This window comes from Primulina eburnea, chromosome 9 (genome assembly GCF_022965805.1).
Source record: "Primulina eburnea isolate SZY01 chromosome 9, ASM2296580v1, whole genome shotgun sequence".
NCBI classification, from domain to species: Eukaryota; Viridiplantae; Streptophyta; class Magnoliopsida; order Lamiales; family Gesneriaceae; genus Primulina; species Primulina eburnea.
In genome coordinates this window covers 4,213,340-4,234,125 of record NC_133109.1, presented here as the reverse complement: position 1 = coordinate 4,234,125, position 20,786 = coordinate 4,213,340, and the positions used below count along the sequence as shown (strand labels likewise).

At 37.4% G+C, this 20,786-nt stretch overlaps 2 protein-coding genes across 2 annotated transcripts; both read left to right on the top strand.

Annotated features, from left to right (window-relative positions):
• Nucleotides 1–1,127: 1,127 nt before the first annotated feature.
• On the top strand, nt 1,128–13,141 carry LOC140840670 (transcription factor KUA1-like). The gene is made up of 3 exons (XM_073207841.1): nt 1,128–1,410; nt 11,939–12,147; nt 12,647–13,141. The coding sequence occupies exons 1-3, from the start codon at nt 1,128–1,130 to the stop codon at nt 13,013–13,015; spliced, it is 861 nt and encodes a 286-aa protein (XP_073063942.1). The 3' UTR covers nt 13,016–13,141.
• Nucleotides 13,142–18,410: 5,269 nt separating this feature from the next.
• On the top strand, nt 18,411–20,756 carry LOC140841141 (protein LATERAL BRANCHING OXIDOREDUCTASE 1). Its single transcript, XM_073208348.1, has 3 exons — nt 18,411–19,132; nt 19,458–19,812; nt 20,386–20,756. Exons 1-3 carry the CDS (start codon nt 18,597–18,599, stop codon nt 20,608–20,610), a joined length of 1,116 nt encoding a protein of 371 aa, XP_073064449.1. The 5' UTR covers nt 18,411–18,596; the 3' UTR covers nt 20,611–20,756.
• The last annotated feature ends 30 nt before the right edge of the window (nt 20,757–20,786 follow it).

Here is a 20,786-nt window from a genome sequence, read left to right as displayed (position 1 = left end):
TTATAATTTCTCAATATAATATATGTGAAAAATTATAATTTTTGATATTATATTTGTTTTTTTAATGATTTTAATCATTTATATTATTAAATTTTATTCTTAATATCCATTTTCTTTTTGCAAATTTTAATTCTTTTCTTGCTTGTCACTGATGTGACCAGGGGCGGATTTAGTGTAGGGCGAACGGGGGCCACGGCCCCCCCAAAAAAATTTAAAAAAATTTTTTAGCGACGGTTGTGACGGAAACCGTCGCAAAATGCGCGACGGTTTTATCAACAACCGTCGCTATATGGCGGCCACGGCCCCCCCAAATATTTAAAAAAAATTTTTTAGCGACGGTTATATAGAAACTGTCGCGGTTTAGCGACGGTTTTACAAAAACCGTCGCAAATTCCGCGACGGTTTATTGTAACCGTCGCAAAGGTGGCCCCCCCAATGCCAAAATCCTAGATCCGCCCCTAGATGTGACATTAACATAACCGTTTAGTATCCAATGTTGTGTAAGTGTTTTCATGAAAAAATCACTAAAATTACAAAAAAAAAAAAAAAAATTAAATGAAAGATAAATGTTTTCATGAAAAAAATAATTAAAATTACAACAAAAAATTACTAAATGAAAGATAAAGATACTCATATATTGTAACGGGACAGTAGACCAAAATTGTAAAAAAAAAATTGGGTTAACAAAACATAAGGCAATCATAATCACCTTTGAAATATACCCTTAATCTTGATTACGAAGATCACTATTTCCCACAATTTTCTCAAGTAAATTTGTAAATAAAATTGGTCAACTATTTTAAAAAAAAATGACCTTCTAAAATGTATTTAAACTATTTTTTTTTAAAAATGAACTCTTCAAAGTGCAAATTAAATACACTTGAGATATCATTTTTTTAAAAATATAGTTGACTATGTTTTTTTAAAAAAATTATAGTTGACTTTTAAAAAAAAAAATAAAAAAAATACACCCATTTTCCTCTAACCTTTTCACATGCAAACAAGAACCACCACCCAACTTCATCACACTTCTACGCAAACATCTGCATGCATCTATCTATAATCTATCGATACATAAACATACACAACATATATACATACACATAAATTGTCTTATTTTTTATATAATGACCAGTTGTTCGAATTCGCAATGCAACAGCAATAGTCACAACAGCCGCAACTGTTCGACGAAAGCATCCACCGAGATCGTCGGTGGAGAAGATGTTGTCAAGCTGTTCGGGGTGAGGTTGACGGATCGATCATTCACAAAGAAGAGTGCGAGTATGGGAAGTCTGATCTCAAATTCCTCGGCTCCTGCGCCTGTGGATCTGCCGGAGGGCTATCATTCGGATGATCCGGCTCATGGGTCTGCTGCTGATGCTGCTTTTCATCGAGCTCAAAGGAAGAGAGGTCTTTATTTTATTAGGGTTTGATCTCTTTGCATGTGAGATTCATTGGGTTAATTGCTTGACATTTTTCGTTGTTAATTGGGACTTGCATGCGAATCAAATCCGGGGTATGTTGCGAATTCTTGAATGTATTCAGAAGATAGTTTGATAAAGTGTTTCGAAGCATTGCATGTTTGGGCGATTGATTTTTTAATGTTTGCGCTTTGCAGTGTGGTTAAGTTTAGCTAATTTCATGTTTGAATAAACACAAATTCATGAATTATCCAATTTTTTCCCACTTAATTTCAGTGTTTCTTCTTCACTTCTGATGTAATATTAATTTGGTTAACTGTGTGTTCATTTTTTATTTTGCGGTTTGAATGTGAAAATATATCCAAAAAAATCAGTGCAAGAACTTTGAGCAGCTTAATTTAGTTAGTATACAATTAAATATGAAAATTTTCTGATGTTCTTTTCCTAGGAAATTGCTTTTATTTGCACCTTCAATCACACTGGGCCTTCCTCTGGATGGGGGAAAGGTCATATTGCTTTCATTTTATTTCGATCGAGTAAGAATAATTGCAATGCTTTTAAGCTGTTGTTTTCTTTGTTGATATTATTGGGATGTTGCTAATCTTTCGAATGGTTGCTGGGATTTGTCTCTCATTGATTGTGTTCTTTAGTCAAGAGTCATACATTTGAGGATCTCACTACATTGTTATGTCATATAGGGTCGTTATACCAGCCAAAATTTTCTAATCATAGCAATAAAAGATGTTTTTGTTGGTTGCAATCAATCTTAACATACGAAGACCTCCGCGAAAATAGAACTTAAAGATCTATTTTGGTCGTATCAGTTGGCATATGTACTTTCGTCTTTAAAAGAATAACTCACCAAACTTCTAAAGAACCTAAGTGCCATTCTCTTGCACCTTTGTCAGATTCATTCCTATAATAATCACAGGTTTTTATAGCTGTAAGTTGTCGGTGATTCCAAGCCAAAGGTTCTCTTGTAAAATCCCGGATTTTTTTATTTTATCACGATAATGTTTTGTACCAGGATTTGCAAAGATTTTTCGAATTGGAATGGATAAATTTTTTTTTACATCGTGTATATTTTTTTTCGAAGTTTGGACATACAGAATTATACCGGATATAGATCTAAGATTTAATATACCTGGATAAAGATTTAAGCAAGAAGATAATTCAATCAAAGAAAAGGAAATCTTGAGGATTTTAGCATAGGATTTTCGAAAATATATTGGAGGATTATCAAGGAATTTTCGAAAATTAAATCAAAGATAGAGGGAAAAGTCTACGCGATAAATACAGACTGGGAAAAATATAACTATCAGGATTTTAGGAAAAATAATCCAAATATTATTTGTGGAAAAATACCACTGAATTTTGGATTTAAGTAAGCGAATTTTTGGGATTTAAGAATATAATTTTTATTTTAGGGAATAAAATGTCTACCGAATATTGAGAATTAGACACATAAGTTGAAATTTTACAGACCAGGCAAGACACGAATTTCGAAATTTTCCTTGGGATATATATCTTTTCGAAATCTAGGATATAGAATAATGTAGATTTGATCACGATTTAGATATAGATTTGATCACGATTCTGGATGAAGATTTGACGTGCGGATAATGTCTATCGAGATAGCAGCCAACTCCTATAAATAGGAGGGCCCTATAACTCGAAATTCACACCATTCTCTACTCCAAATTTTCGAGTTTGCTCTCCCTAGGTTCCTTAGGATTTTTCGAGTTTTTGCTCAGCCGAGTAGCGAAGCGCTGCCGTCCCGCCGCCGAGGAGGAATTTTCGAAATTCCAGTGTAGGGATCCATACGCTTTTCACGTTTTTCAGCACAGATCTAAGGTAAGTGGGCTTGTTTTAAATGTGTAATTTCGGTGTATGCATTTTCGTTTTTTTGAAATTTCGGTCGAGTACAATTCTTTTCTACCTCTTCTGGTTATGATTGTGCATAAGTTTTTATGTTGACACTTTGAGGATCCAACTGGATATGGGAGGGAATCCCAACTATGATATGACCCTCATACGGTGGGGATATAACCGATTCGGCCTCGCCCCCTTAGAGGAATAAAAATTAGGGACTGACGTCAGTAAACTATTGAAAGTAGAGGAATCTCAGTGTCAAGTCAATGTTGTGAATATAATATGAGTCAAGATATGCATGGCGTGTGTGTGTGTATTTCGAAGTTATATACATATTGTTGTGTACTCGAACGGCCCCCACTTGCTGAGTATTTCTCAAAATACTCACCCCTTACAACCTTCCCAGATAAATCCGAAGAGCAGGTGGAGGAAGAGGAGCAAGAGAAATTTTGGGGATGGTGAAGTTATTAAATTTTCGAAGATGGATATTCCGAATTTTTTTTAAATCTCTTTTATTTGTAAACGCTTCCGCAATTTAGTAATTTTTTTCAGTTGTAAAGACAATGTTTAATTTTGCGAATTTATGAAAATAAACTGGTTTCGGTTTATACTGTGCTACGAGGCTGGTCGTTTTTCGATTTTGTGATTGATAAGCGATGCCGGTGTCAAGCCAGAGTTTCGGGGCGTGACATTTAAGTGGTATCAGAGCCGCCAGGTTCATAATCCGGGTGGGAAAAGTCGAAAAAAAAAAAAAATTTCGGCGGAATTTTAAGTCACGGCCAACTCTACCCCCTCCGAAACGGCCCAACGATCAAGACTCCCCACCCTATCAGGAGCCCCAGCGAAAAATCGCGAAATTCCTTCGTTTAGGCCTCCGAAACCTCGATTTTGCCGTTTTAGGAAAGTTTTGTAACTCCTATAACTTTTTGTAGGAAACTTCGAATTCGATTCCGTCAACTGTTCTGGAATCCTCTCGACATATGCTTCGAATCCATATGTCTATCTCAAAACTTTCCATTTTTGGAAATTTTCGAAAATTTTTATTTATTTTCCTTTATTGACTCTATATGACCCTGATATTTTATTTTGTCCTATTTTATATATTCTGAGCATTTCCTTCTCTATTGTTCCCAGGAAATGACTCGTACGCGTCTCACCGCTCGTAAAAAAGTGACCCCGGTTGCTCTCATCGAATCGATTCAGTTGGATGGTCACCAATCTTACGCGCACACCCAGAATATTAGGAGTTCTAACGGATGGGCCCTCAGGAACCATGAGAAGACCATCAGAAGGATGAGGGCTACCAACTTCAAGAGGAGACAACAGGTGGAGGACCTGATGACCAAGCTGGAGGTAAAAGAGAAAAGAATCGATGAGGTCTTCGAAATGTTCAAGCTCGTCAACGAACATAATTCCGAGCTTCGAGACTCATTAGTCACAGCATTGGGTCAAGCTAAGCAGGCAAGGGAGGAAATGGATAGGCGCACTACAGAGTTAACTGAAGCACGACAGAGAGATAAGCTGAGGATTGACGAGTCATGGGACGTGGTCATGCAACTATCGGAGTGTAACCAAAAGTTAATCAAGGAGGTAGAAGAACGGAAGGCAAAGGAAAAGGTGATCATCCAGAAGAAGGATGCAAACTACGCGCACGCAAGAGGTGAGTTGGATATTGCGATAGGAAAGATTCTGACCCACAAGGAACAGATTGCGGAATTGGAATCAGAAAATCAAAACCTCCAGATGCATCTTGCAGAATTCTTGGACCCAGAGGTGCCAGAATCCGATGATGAAGAAGCCCCACCCGACGTGGCAGTGGGGAATGGCGAGATAGCTGATTAGAGAGTTTTAGTGGACCATCTTTTGTTTTTAGTGGTTTATTTCCGTTGTTGCTACATTTCTTTTATTCAGTACATTTGTTTATTTCGTTTAGATTGGTCATGTTCATTTATTTTTCCTGTTTGAGAAATCAATAAAATCTTTTAGTTGTCCCATTGATTTCAAATTTATTTCTGCGCAATCTATTGCATGAAACCTACTCGTACAAATTCTTAGAACTTGCGATTGTAGGAAATGGCTGGCAGACCTCCAAGACAGAACCGCAACCCACGTTACGCTAACACCGATCGCGAGAACAGGCAGGAGAATGAGCAGGAAAATAGGCAGGAAAATCGACAAGAGAACGGACCCCCACCTGCAGTCGGCCTAAGCCGAGCTGATCTGATGGCTATAGCCACCATAGTGGCGACCACACTGCAAGGGTTGGTAAACCCGAACGCTAATCAACCACCTCCTCCACCACCGCCGAATGGAGTCAAATTCCATTATGAGTCCCTTCGCAGAAACAGGTGCCCGACCTTCGAAGGGGATGCCGATCCTGAAGTTGGCCAGAGTTGGCTGAAGAATGTCGAGACTCAACTGCGACTGTTGGAAGTCCCTGAGGCACTCAAAGTGGATGTGGTGGTGCCTTTCCTAGAAAGCAGAGCAGCTAAGTGGTGGGAAGCAGTCTCACCAGCCATGATCGCTACAGGACCAGTTACATGGCAGAACTTCCGGGAAACATTTCTGAGACAGTATTATCCGGCGGAAGTCAGATTGCAGAAATTGAGTGAATTTGAAAATCTCACTCAAGCCCCCGATATGTCAGTGGTGGAGTACACATCCCAGTTTAATGCCCTTGGGTCGTATGCTCCGGCAATCATGGCGGATGAAGTTTTGAAACTGCACCGGTTTAAGAGAGGATTGAACAGTCGAATTCAGTCAGCCCTAGCAGTTTATCAGGCCGCCAATTTTGCAGATCTTATGGGCGCAGCTATCCGAGCTGAAACAGACATACGCCACAGGGAGGGAGAGTTTAAGAACAAGCGCCCTCTTGCCAGTCAGTCTGCACAGGGTGGACAGAAGTTCAGGAAACCGAACCAATCAGGCGGAACGTCTTCAAGGCAACCCTCAGCAGCCAACCACCAAGGACCTAAGCCATGTCCGAAGTGCGGTTTCAGACATCCTGGGGAATGTCGGAGGGCCAGTGGCGCGTGCTTCGGATGTGGAAAACCGGGACACCGAATTTCTGAATGTCCTACCGCCACCAATCAAACAGCTGGGCCCAACAGGGGAACTGGGCAGAATGTGGGAGCTAACCCCAACAAACCAAAAGAGAATCAGCCTAATGCTAGAGTGTTTGCTATGACGCAAGAGGAAGCGGACGACGCAAGCGATGTCGTGTCAGGTACCATATTTATTCAGCAAGTGCCTGCTTATGTGTTATTTGACTATGGTGCTACCCATTCGCTTATGTCTAAAAGATTTGCTAAGAAGTTAGGATGTAAGCCTGAGAAACTAAACGAGCCCTTTCGAATAGCTACGCCTACAAGTAGGGCCATTGAAACCCACGAAATTCACAGAGATTGTAAAATCAGTATCAATAATCAGACTTTTAGCGCCGACTTGATACAGTTGATCATGGTCGATTTCGACATCATCTTAGGGATGGATTGGTTAGCCAAAAACAATGCAATAGTAGATTGTAAAGGAAAGGAAGTCAAACTCCGAACCCCAAGTCAGGGAGAGGTCGTGTTTCACGGTAAATCCAAGAAACGAAAATCACTCCTTTCCGCTTCACAAGCATGGAAGGCCATGAAATCCGGAGAAGACATCTACCTAGCTATGGTCAGCGAGGTGCAAGGAGAAGTCGAACTGAGGATAGAAGACATCCCAGTAGCATGTGAGTTCCCGGATGTCTTTCCAGAAGAACTCCCAGGGACAGTCCCGGACCGCGAAGTCGAGTTCGAAATTAATCTAACTCCAGGTGCAGCACCAATTTCCAAAGCACCTTACCGGATGGCACCAGCTGAACTCAAGGAGTTAAAAGAGCAACTCCAGGAATTGCTGGACAAAAAGCAAGTTCGACCTAGCGTGTCCCCATGGGGAGCACCAGTACTCTTTGTAAGGAAGAAAGATGGGAGCATGAGACTGTGTATCGACTACAGAGAATTGAACAAGATTACTATCAAGAACATGTACCCTCTCCCGAGAATAGACGACCTATTTGATCAGCTTAAGGGAGCCGCCGTATTCTCTAAGCTAGACCTGAGGACGGGTTACCATCAATTGAAGGCCAGGGCGGAAGATATTCCCAAAACAGCCTTTCGGACAAGATATGGGCATTTTGAGTTCACAGTGATGCCTTTTGGACTGACCAACGCGCCTGCAGCCTTCATGGATCTAATGAACAGAGTCTTCAAACCATTCCTGGATCAGTTCATAGTGGTATTTATTGACGACATTCTCGTCTATTCTTCCAATGAAAAAGATCACGAAGAGCATCTCCGCATCGCACTACAGACTTTAAGGGAGAAAGAACTCTACGCCAAGTTGAAGAAATGTGAGTTCTGGCTAAAAAGTGTATCCTTTTTAGGGCACGTGATCTTAGAAGCAGGTGTATCAGTGGATCCCAAGAAAGTCGAGGCAATTGCAGAGTGGCCAAGACCTAAGAACGCCACAGACATCAGGAGCTTTCTTGGACTGGCTGGCTATTACAGAAAGTTCGTTGAAGGTTTCTCTTCAATCGCCATACCACTGACTAAACTCACGAAAAAGAATTCCAAGTTCATCTGGGACGAAGGTTGCGAGAAAAGTTTTCAGACATTAAAAGAAAAGCTCGCATCCACGCCAGTACTAGTCTTACCCACTGAAGACAAGGAATTCACCATATACAGTGACGCTTCTAAGGAAGGTTTGGGATGCGTACTAATGCAAGAGGGAAGAGTGATCGCCTACGCATCAAGGCAGTTGAAACTGCATGAACAGAACTACCCTACTCATGATCTGGAACTAGCAGCGGTTGTCTTCGCCTTAAAAATCTGGAGGCACTATCTCTATGGTGCTAAGTGTGAGATTTTCACAGACCACCAGAGCCTCAAGTATCTGTTCACCCAAAAAGAACTAAACATGAGGCAGAAGCGGTGGATTGTACTACTGAAAGACTACGACTTGACTATAAGCTACCACCCGGGTAAAGCAAACAAAGTGGCTGATGCGCTAAGTCGGAAGGGCCCAGGAAAAGTGACTCTAGCTTCCCTCTCAGCCCAGCCATGTCTGCGAGAGATCGTCAAATTAAACCAAGATCAAGACCCAACACTGACCAAACTAAAAGATCAAGTCAGAGAAGGAAAGTCTCAAGATCATCGGGTTGATGACAAAGGAACCCTATGGATGAAGGGAAGACTGTGTGTGCCCGACAGTGACAATCTTCGTCAGGAGATAATGGCAGAGGCACATAAGTCGAAGTTCTCAGTCCATCCAGGCAGTACGAAAATGTACAGGGACCTCAAGAATAGCTTCTGGTGGAACGGCATGAAAGGAGATGTAGCTGAATTCGTCTCCAGATGTCAGACATGCCAGCAAGTCAAAGCAAACACCAGCGACCTGGAGGATTACTGCAACCCCTGGAAATTCCCGAGTGGAAATGGGAGCATATTTCCATGGACTTTGTGGTGGGATTGCCGAAGTCCAGGCAAGGCCACGACGGTATATGGGTGATCGTAGACAGACTCACAAAGACTGCACACTTTCTACCCGTTCGTATGAATTACAATCTCGAGAAGTTGGCTTCGCTGTATATGGACAACATTGTGAGACTACATGGGGTGCCAGTGAGCATCCTGTCTGATAGAGACCCGAGGTTCGTCTCGCGTTTTTGGAAGAGCTTCCAAGGGGCCATGGGAACGAAAGTCACTCTTAGTACGGCCTATCACCCTCAAACCGATGGACAAACTGAGAGAACAATTCAAACCTTGGAAGACATGCTGCGAGCGTGCGCCCTAGAATTCAGTAACCATTGGAGCACTCACCTGCCATTGATCGAGTTTGCCTATAATAACAGCTATCACAGCAGTATTGGGATGGCTCCATATGAAGCTCTGTATGGAAGGAAATGTCGGTCACCCCTATATTGGGATGAAGTGGGAGAGAAAGCCATAGTTGGACCTGAGCTTGTACAGATAACCATAGACAAGGTTACAGTAGTCCGAGAGAAACTCAAGGCAGCTCAAGATCGACAAAAGAGTTGGGCAGATCTGAAAAGAAGGCCAGTAGAATTCAACGTTGGCGAGAAGGCCTATGTAAAAGTGTCGCCTATGAAGGGAGTTGTCCGATTCAGTAAAGCTGGGAAACTAAACCCTCGCTATGTAGGACCCTTTGAAATTTTGGAAAAAGTGGGCACACTGGCATACAGACTGGCTCTACCGCCAAACATGTCCAGAATTCATAACGTCTTCCATGTATCCCAACTACGGAAATACATCTCAGATCCAAGCCACGTGTTAGAAGTAGAGCCACTCGTAATCGAAAGTAACTTGGGAGAAGAGCTGAAGTACGAAGAAGTCCCCATCAGAATTGTGGATTCCAAGGACCAAGTACTAAGACGACGAGTCATTCCATACGTCAAGGTGCAATGGTATAACCACACTGAAAGAGAAGCCACGTGGGAGTTGGAAGAAAATATGAGGAACCAATACCCGTATCTTTTCTTAGACCAAGCCAACCCAAGTTTCGAGGACGAAACTTCCCATAAGGAGGGAGGGATGTAAAATCCCGGATTTTTTATTTTATCACGATAATGTTTTGTACCAGGATTTGCAAAGATTTTTCGAATTGGAATGGATAAATTTTTTTTTTACATCGTGTATATTATTTTTCGAAGTTTGGACATACAGAATTATACCGGATATAGATCTAAGATTTAATATACCTGGATAAAAATTTAAGCAAGAAGATAATTCAATCAAAGAAAATGAAATCTTGAGGATTTTAGCATAGGATTTTCGAAAATATATTGGAGGATTATCAAGGAATTTTCGAAAATTAAATCAAAGATAGAGGGAAAAGTCTACGCGATAAATACAGACTGGGAAAAATATAACTATCAGGATTTTAGGAAAAATAATCCAAATATTATTTGTGGAAAAATACCACTAAATTTTGGATTTAAGTGAGCGAATTTTTGGGATTTAAGAAATATAATTTTTATTATTTTAGGGAATAAAATGTCTACCGAATATTGGGAATTAGACACATAAGTTGAAATTTTACAGACCAGGCAAGGCACGAATTTCGAAATTTTCCTTGGGATATATATCTTTTCGAAATCTAGGATATAGAATAATGTAGATTTGATCACGATTTAGATATAGATTTGATCACGATTCTGGATGAAGATTTGACGCGCGGATAATGTCTATCGAGATAGCAGCCAACCCCTATAAATAGGAGGGCCCTATAACTCGAAATTCACACCATTCTCTACTCCAAATTTTCGAGTTTGCTCTCCCTAGGTTCCTTAGGATTTTTCGAGTTTTTGCTCAGCCGAGTAGCGAAGCGCTGCCGTCCCGCCGCCGAGGAGGAATTTTCGAAATTCCAGTGTAGGGATCCATACGCTTTTCACGTTTTTCAGCACAGATCTAAGGTAAGTGGACTTGTTTTAAATGTGTAATTTCGGTGTATGCATTTTCGTTTTTTTGAAATTTCGGTCGAGTACAATTCTTTTCTACCTCTTCTGGTTATGATTGTGCATAAGTTTTTATGTTGACACTGTGAGGATCCAACTGGATATGGGAGGGAATCCCAACTATGATATGACCCTCATACGATGGGGATATAACCGATTCGGCCTCGCCCCCTTAGAGGAATAAAAATTAGGGACTGACGTCAGTAAACCATTGAAAGTAGAGGAATCTCAGTGTCAAGTCAATGTTGTGAATATAATATGAGTCAAGATATGCATGGCGTGTGTGTGTATTTCGAAGTTATATACATATTGTTGTGTACTCGAACGGCCCCCACTTGCTGAGTATTTCTCAAAATACTCACCCCTTACAACCTTCCCAGATAAATCCGAAGAGCAGGTGGAGGAAGAGGAGCAAGAGAAATTTTGGGGATGGTGAAGTTATTAAATTTTCGAAGATGGATATTCCGAATTTTTTTTAAATCTCTTTTATTTGTAAACGCTTCCGCAATTTAGTAATTTTTTTCAGTTGTAAAGACAATGTTTAATTTTGCGAATTTATGAAAATAAACTGGTTTCGGTTTATACTGTGCTACGATGCTGGTCGTTTTTCGCTTTTGTGATTGATAAGCGACGCCGGTGTCAAGCCCGAGTTTCGGGGCGTGACATCTCTGTTCTGTAATGATGCATTGATGGTATATTACAGGATATTCTTGGTCATAATTTAATCTGTATATGCGAAAATCTTTACATTTCCTCAACCGTAGTCTTAGAATACATAAGACTACCACTCTTTTGATGGTTTTGGACTCTTAATGTATTTGTCTTTTTATGTTGCTATCGGACAAACAGAAAATGTAAGTTTAGTGTATGCAAAGTTTTTGCTTTCAACTAAAGATTAAATTATATAGCCTCTCATACTCTAATATGCTTGGATGGTAAAAAATGTCCTATCTCTTTACAACAATGATATATCAGATTGTCGTCCATATCAATGAAACCATGTTAGGAATGAGTTCGGTTATATTGTAGGACATGGTAAATGTAATGTTTCGAACACATAGCTGTTATAATTCCATTTTATTTAAGTATCAATAAGTGATCTGTCTTATTTTTTTTTTCTTTTCTTTCTTTTTGGTGCTAGGTACCCCTTGGACAGAAGAAGAACATAGAAAATTCTTATGCGGTCTGCGAAAGTTAGGAAAGGGTGATTGGCGGGGCATATCAAGAAACTACGTACCTTCGCGAACGCCAACTCAAGTAGCTAGCCACGCACAGAAGTACTTCATTCGTCAGAGTAATACAGCTAGAAGAAAGAAACGAAGCAGCCTCTTTGACATGGCACCAGACATGGTTTGTGTTGCTAGCTTCTCCTCCCCCTAACTTTAAATCCCTGCTAGAGTTCGTTTGAATTGAGAAAATCTTTACTTGTGAAAAGCTTTTTAAATAAATGTGTCTTGGAAAACCTGATGTCTTGTTGGACTTTTATAAATTTATAGTTAAAAAAAGAGACGAATAGAGGAAGCCTAAAGGTGTAGTTTTCGAAGCTTCTTACTTAACTTTTCTTTGAAGATGGAAAAACAATGCTTTTGGACCATCATACCCCAAAAATATACATCATGAAAAAGGAAATTTATATTTTTTCCGGAACATTTTGTCAATTGTAATCTTTTTCCATCTAAGTTTTTTGATGTGACATCGGACACGTATATAATTTTCGGTGACACGTCATTATTTTCAAATGTCACGTAGTCACTTCCCTTGTAAAAATTCTGCCTAATAGCTAAGTGATTCTATAGCCATACGTACTCTATATCGATTGTGAAAGTAATTGATTTGTTTTAAATATCAGGAAGCATTCTCATCATCAACACAAGAACGATGCAGCAGCCAATCTCGAATGATCAACACGGACAATGAAAAACACATTGTTTCATCATCTCACGTGACAGCAGGTATCGAAAGTTCATTGCCTTTGCTAGCGCTGACCCTCAAACCGGCTTTTATGCCCTTGCCATTCCAACTATGGCCACCAAATGCATCTTCTGATAACGAAGATGAAGCCGGGATGTCTCGTGCGCTAATACATAAGCCAGCACCAGTTGTTCGAAAAGAACTAGTAAAGGAAATGTTAGGCATATCTGAGCTGAATTTAGGAGGGACCGGAAATTTCCCAGTCAAGCCTTCATCACTCTCCTTGAGGCTGCCCAGGGATTCATAAACCGATGATTATGAGCAGTTTACATGGGAGAATAGTTGCTCCCTTATCTCCTCCATATTATCTATGATACATATCTTGGTTTTAATTCAATTTTTTCTTGTAATGTCCAGTCCGGAAAAATTTCATACCATGTGTATATTTAATATAAAAAGTAATATTTTTTTGCATAAAAAATTAATACTTTTCATGGAGACCCAAATAAAGTATTGTAGAACAAAACTGACCCGTAACACAGTCTGAAAGGAATTTTTGTGTTCTTATTTTAAGAAAAGAAAAAAATGTCACTCACTTATTCATCTAATTGACACTAGAAAACTATATACTGGAAAGCCAACAGTTCAATATTTGGTCAGTGAAATAAAAAGTCGAATTCACAGATAATACCTTGAAGGGCATGTAACAGTAAATTACTTATCATGGATCGCCAGAGATTTTGAGAAGTACAGAGTATTTGCCCCAGGAGCTGGTGTGCTCAAATCTTTTACTAGAGTATTTTTTTTCTCCTGGGAAGAGACATGGAAGTGTGTGGCATTAGTTCAAGTAACTTATGGGTCCTTAGATATTTAGAGCTGAAGTTTAATTTCTTCACATACTGATATAAGGTTGTTGATTTGTATTAGTCTGCGAAAACCATTCCAAGTCTGGCTTCTGTAGCCACCAAGCTTACTTCAAGCATCCAAGTTGCTGGGTTATACTTCTCTTTGATTTTCGGGATTCCAGAAATTACCTACAATATTTTGGGGTGGGAAGAGGCAGATTTTTTTTTAAAAAAATGTTTTTTTGTGATAGATAATGGCTTTCAGGATGTGATGCATGTGGTACCTCAAAGTTTACTATGTTTTTTTGTGAATGTCGGCCCAAAGGTCCAGCGTAGATTACTCGGCCTTCTCTTTTCATGAGAAGTAACTGATGTATATTAACATACAAGATATCAAAATAAAAGAAAATTTAGATTGATACATAGAGAAAATGATTGGTGTAGAGGAATTGGCAGACATACAATGTAGGGGTAACGAATAAAGGGAACACTTGTATTTATCTCATCAAAAGCTTCAAAGATATCAATAATAGGTTGATGGATTGTGCAAACCACAGTTCTCCCTGTGTCCACTGTGTTTCTCATTGTCCTCATGAAAATAGCTGCTGCTCTTGCATCTAAACCCGAGGTTGGTTCATCCATGAATATAATGGAGGGATTCGCCACAATTCACAACTATTGTCAATTGTTTTCTCTGTTCTGTTGACAATCCTGTAACATCTGGGATCCCAACGATTGCAATCTTGAGATTGTCTAGCTAAAACTAGGTTGATCACTTCATCCACAAAATCCTGAAAAGAATAGAAATAGTACATGATTGAATTTGTTGCATACTTCAATTATTTTCCCCAAAAATATACACACTATGTGAAGGATTTCAGAAGCACCTACTGTCTTTTGTTCACTGCTAACGTCTTTAGGAAGCTGAAGAAACGCAGAGTAAATCAAAGATTCGGGAATATTTACTTGAGGTGAGTGGATATCAGTTTGTTCACAATATCAGAAATTCTGGCGAAGGTCTCTTGATTCTTTGGGAATCCAGATATTCTGATATCACCTTCAATTTAACCACCTGTTTTCGTCCCTCTAAGACATCCATTATTGTAGTTTTTCCTGCTCCACTACAACCCATCAATGCAGTCAAAACTTCGGGCCTAAACGCACCAGTTACTTCAAGAATCAATTGAAGTTTGTCCTCTGTGACTCCTTGGGCCTTCATTTCCTGAGGTAAAGAACACGTTGGTTGGGAAGAGATCAATAAATATTTCAGCTGATTTTTTGGCCAGTTTTGTGGTGATATAGAGACTGTTAATCTTCTGTGAAAATAATGGGGTAAGAAAGGACACGGCAAGAGGTGTGAAGGGCAGAGCCATTCCTCGCTTTGGGGCAACACCTCTTACTGTATAAAGGCTTGAATCTTCGTTTCTTATTAGTCCATATGGGGTGGAAAGACCACTCATGTGCCGGATTGCCATTTCCACTGATGAAAAAAGGAGAAAAAAAATTTGCATGAGCATATATTATATCAGTCTAATCAAATGATTTTATGTTAATGTTATGATGTATGATTGGCAAACATTACTCATGTTGTTTCCATCAGATGCAGATAAAGAATGGAGAAGGGAATCTTTCTTTTACTCTGTCGTTCTAAGTCTTGGTGCATCATCTGTTTCTTCAAGGCCTATTTCCATCTCCCTCGCCTGCTCTTTGGATAAGATTGCCTGTGGCTTCCCTAGAGCAAATTCATCGATTACGAAATTGGTGAATCATCACGGGCAATTTATTTCTCTCGCATATTAAGTAGAGGGTTAGAACTTACGGTTAAGATACATTAGGGAAAATGTGCATTAAAGAGTATTATGAACTCCACAAGGGCAGCAAGACATATCCAATAATACCCAGTTCTTTTCTTGGAAAATATTGAAGTTTCTCGATATTGCCACACTCAGTCTTGAGATATTGTCTGAGGCCTGCATGGGACCAATAATTGAAATTTCAATTTCATTATGTTATGTTTGAGCAACCGAAAAAAGGGTTGCAAGCATTATATAGTTTTACAATACCATTTTGTTCATCCATCTTGAAGAAAACATCTCGTTTACTGCAATGGCATTGTAACTATAGAAGAGTCAGGGCACCCCTGGTGTTTGCCATAATCATTGTCCTGCATATTCCTGCTATCAGCCTGAACCATCCCGTGTGATACTCTTGTCCCACATCTTGAAATTAAATATTTAAAATTAGTTTATAATAGACTTATAATGGACTTCTATAATAACTTGGCAAAAACTTGTATAAGACGGTCTCACGGGTCGTATTTTGTGAGACGGATCTTTATTTTGGTCACCCATGAAAATGTATTACTTTTTATGCTAAAAGTATTATTTTTTATAGTGAATATGGGTAGGGTTGACCCGTCTTACAGATTATGATCCGTGAGACGGTCTCACATGAGACCCACTCTAATAACTTAGGTTAATCATTTTCGTAAAGCAATGACGAATACGAAGTAGTTGCTATAAGGACTCATTGTATAGTCACGCAGACGCGGGCCTGGGTTCGGGGTGTGACACCCTGCGGACATTTGTTGGAGAACGAGTATCAGCAGAAATTGCTTGAAAAAATTGATAATGGGACAAATATCTTCGGAATCATAAGGGCATATTTTTAAAAAATATGCCCTTGTGTATTAATCTTCGGAATCATAAGGGATTGAAATCAAATTGCAATTAATTTTTAAAACCGTTGTGTATTTAAATAAACACATATAAGTATCTTGTAAATTCTTAGTTTATTTATTAATTATCAATATTTATATATATAGTTTACATGTATCTATTATAACTACAAGAAACTGGTCGTGAACTAGTTCGATATCGGATTCAAATAAATCAGATTAAAATAATTTTGGGTCCATTTGAAACAACCCAACCATATTCACTAATGAAACCGATATACTTGGTTCAACATTAAACGAGACTGAATTCACGTGTGTTCTGAATTGATTCAATGCCTACCATTGAGATCCAATTCTCTTGCTCTCTTCTGCATGTGTTGCATGCATGTACATTCTACTAAATGAACAATTCTGATTTTTAAAATTATTAATTAATGAAGGGTATAATGGTAATATTATTTTGGTGTAATTTGATATTTACACAAGGAGTTGTAGGTTAATGTGTGTGTGTGTGTGTGTGTGAAATGAACATCTATCAAATATGATTAATTTTACATGATATCAAGAGTTAGTCATACATGATTTACCTATATGATTTATCTGACAAACATGATTTCCAAACTATTAGTCCAATGATTTAGTAAGTGAGGTATATTCAATTCAGAGTTTTGATGAGTTTTGATGACTTTTTCAAATGATAGATTTTTATGGATTGATAGATTTTTATTGACTTTTACAGAATCTCACATATTTATAAAAAGATTTATGTGGATTCATGTAGATTTTTTTGCAAGAATTTTATAGATTTTTTTTATTTTTTTTATAGAATTTAAAAAATTTGTACTTAATTATAACATATTATTTTTTATTAATTTCTTTGAACCAATAATTAATTAACATATATAACATATTCAGTTTGAAATAGTTTTTCAATATTTATATTAATAAATGAATTTATATTAATAAATGAATTTACTTATTTAAAATTTAAATCATTTAACCTTACATGTGTATAAATGTGAGTTTGTATACATGTTTGTAAATTTTTTAAAATAAATAAATTGATTAATCTGTAAATTTGTTTTAAATTGATAATATAGATGTGAAAAGAATATTTGTGTAGATATAATTTTGTATAAAAATATTATAACTTACATATTAATTGAAATTGAAAATGTTAAAAAGAATTTAAAAATCATGGTTGTTGCGAGACTATTCAATTATTAAGAATTAAGCGATATTTTTTTAACATATTTTATTATTATTGCATATTACATTAATTTGTACAAATAATTAATTAAAAATCACAAAATCAATTATGGAATTCAAAATTTCCTATGATATATAAATATAAAATTATTAAACGAACAATTTGCCAAAAATTAATTTTTTTTAAAAAAATATGAAAATATATATAGAGATACACTTTCAAAATTTGAGAGACTGGCAGAGATAGATGAGAGGAGAAAGGATAAGGAAAAATATTATGTGAAGCATCAGGGTGAGAAATAAATAGCTTGTGTATAGAAGTTTTAAAAATCAATCCAAATATATGGGTTGAACTAAATACAATTTTTGACAACTTATAATTGTACCTTAGGCTTTAATGTTTGTATGTTGATGAATTTCATGAAGTTATTAAAAGTTTATTGAAAATTTGAATATATATAGACTTTTATAGAGTTTTTAAAAGTCAATGTTGAATACTACTTAACTTTTTAAAACTCTATGAAAGTCTATTTTGAATACCACTAGACTTCTATAGAATATGCAAAAGTCTAAATTGAATACATCTAAACTTTTAAAATCTACAAAAGTCAATAAATCTCATACATTGAATAGACGTGTGAACCAAAAAATAGTGTTTGCGGATTCTCACGTCATAAAAAATATATGACAATTTTAAAACGCGAAACAAGTATAAAGAGAAATATGAATTGAAAAAAGAAATGTCAAATATAGTTAGATTACTCAAATTAAAATTATAATAATGATTGTAATATGTAAGAGAATTCTCTGCAACAACAACAAAAAAAAGTGCTTTGGAGAGTGTCAGCTGGCAATGGTACCCCAAAGCAAACAAGATATAATTACTACCATAATCTTCAATTTCTGTAAAGCAAAGGTAAATTTAAAGCAACCAACTTTTTCTTCTTTTTTTTTTTTTTGAATTATGATGCCCATTTTCCAAAATGTAGCTCAAATTCCAAACATCTCAATCATTCCTGCCTCCTTCCTGCTTTTTTTTTCGTTATATAAATAAAGGATACAGATTTCAGAATTTAATCGAGAAAGCAATTATATTTTTTAGCATATTGTTTTCGAAATTGGTTTTTTTTTTTTTGCTGAAGAATTAAATTCTAAGAATGGAGATTATGAAGCCAGAAACGTTACAGATGAACAATGCTGTCAATTTCCGAGCGCCTCCGCCTTCTCCGGTGGCGTACGGCCGGCGTTCATCTTTCAACAACGAGGAGGTTTTGACGGAGTTCATCGAGCATTCGCTTAAAGTCCCTGATCTAATCTTGCCCGACAAGGTCTTCCCTCGTAAAAATTCAATTCGAGCTGCTCCGAAGCTAGATTTTCAGGATCTGGCGTCCATGAGAACCGAATACGTGGAGGATATTTTGGGACCGCTAGCTGAACTGGGGTCCTTGGAAGTGATTAATCATGGGATCTCCCGGGAATTGATCGAACTGGTGATGGATTTGGGGGATGGACTTTTTGGGATTCCACCGGAGAAAAAGAGAGCGATGGCGAGGTCACCGGAGAGGTCGTACGGGTTCGAGGAGATCGACGGAGACGACGAGATTAGGGAAGGAGAAGAGTTCTTTTGGTGTGGAGAGGAGATGTCGAGCTTGGAAATGGAGGAAATTTGGCCTAACGAATATTCAAATTTCAGGTACATTTAATATTATTTATTTTTACCATAAATACGCAAATTATAATTATTATTTTTTATCGATGCATACAATATATATGAAATATAACATTGAAATATTATTTATGGTCATATATTATTTGTGACAGAATGAACAACTCTAGTGAGATTGTCTCACGGATTAATTTTGTGGGACAGATCTTCGATTCAACTCAATTCATAAAAAAATATAAATTTTTATGCAAAAAAAATATTAACTTATAAGACTGATATGGGTCGAGTTGATTCGTCTCACTTATATAAATCTACGAAATCGTCTCACAAAAAACTTACTCGTCTTTTACAGGAAACATATGGAGAATTTGTCTGGCCAAATTGAAGAGGTAGCTGCCAAAATCCTACAATTTATTCAACTTAACACTTTAAAAAACATTTGCCATAAAAATGAGCAAGAAACAATCCCCAAAAAGGGTTGTTACATACACAAACACAGCCGGAAAACGAGCTCGCGTGACAAGCCGGAGCAGTCGTTGAGATACGATGTGATAAGAATGTTGATAAAGGGATCGGAATCCCCTCATGCATTGTGTTTGCACTTATGCAACGGATCCACTGATTTTCATGTATATTCCAAGAAAGGATGGGACTCCTTCAGCCCGAATAAAGATTCTTTAGTAATCACTGTTGGTGACAAATTACAGGTAACACTTTTTTATTTATTTATCCATGTTTTTTAGTTTTTTTGCTATATCCAGAGCGGTGCGATCTAAATTAAATTAATATGTTAGAGTAGTACTTAATATTTTTTGTATCGAAATTTAATAAATTGTATTGCTAAAAGTATTAACAAGAATGGAATTTTAGAAAATTGAAAAAATTAGATACATTGATATTTATAAAAACTTTTATTATAGGGATTGGATTAATTATATTAGAAAATAAATGCAAGTAGTGCATTCCCTCTTCCCACGAGTTGCTGAGTCTACCCCGCGACTTGTTGCTACATAAAAAGTTATATTATATTGATAAATATTTTGTGCAAGTTTATTCAGCTTAGAGATGAGTGTGACGTGTATTTTTTTCTAAGATGGTGTTGATTTGATACAGATATGACGTTCATGTGTACGGTGTTACATCAGAATGATTAAATTATCAAAATCTTAAAGAAACGAGACTGAAACTCAATTTTAACAATAAATATGACCAAATCCGACACGAGACAAACGTGCCAGATGAAAATTATAATAAATGATCTGTTTTGATTTTTTATTTAGGCTTGGAGTAGAGGACAATATAAACATGTAATAGGAAGGACCGTATTCAAAGGTGAAGATCAAGAAAAGTGCGTTTCAATGAGTTTCCTCTACTCACCATCTCCAAACTTCTTCCAAGATGACAAAATTGTGGTCATTTCACTCGCCCAACAAGCCACTTTTGCTCTATTTTTCACTCTTTCTATACAATTTTTAGTTTTTGTTTACAATATTTTGTTCAGATAGAGTCACTGTGATCATTACATTAATTAAGGAGTGGAGCAGTTTGTTTTCATAGATATCCCATCATAGGTCTCTTGTGATCTGGTCTCACGGATCTTTGTTTGTAAGACGGATCAACTCTACCTATATTTACAATAAAATATAATAGTTTTGGCATAAAAAGTAATATTTTTTCGTGG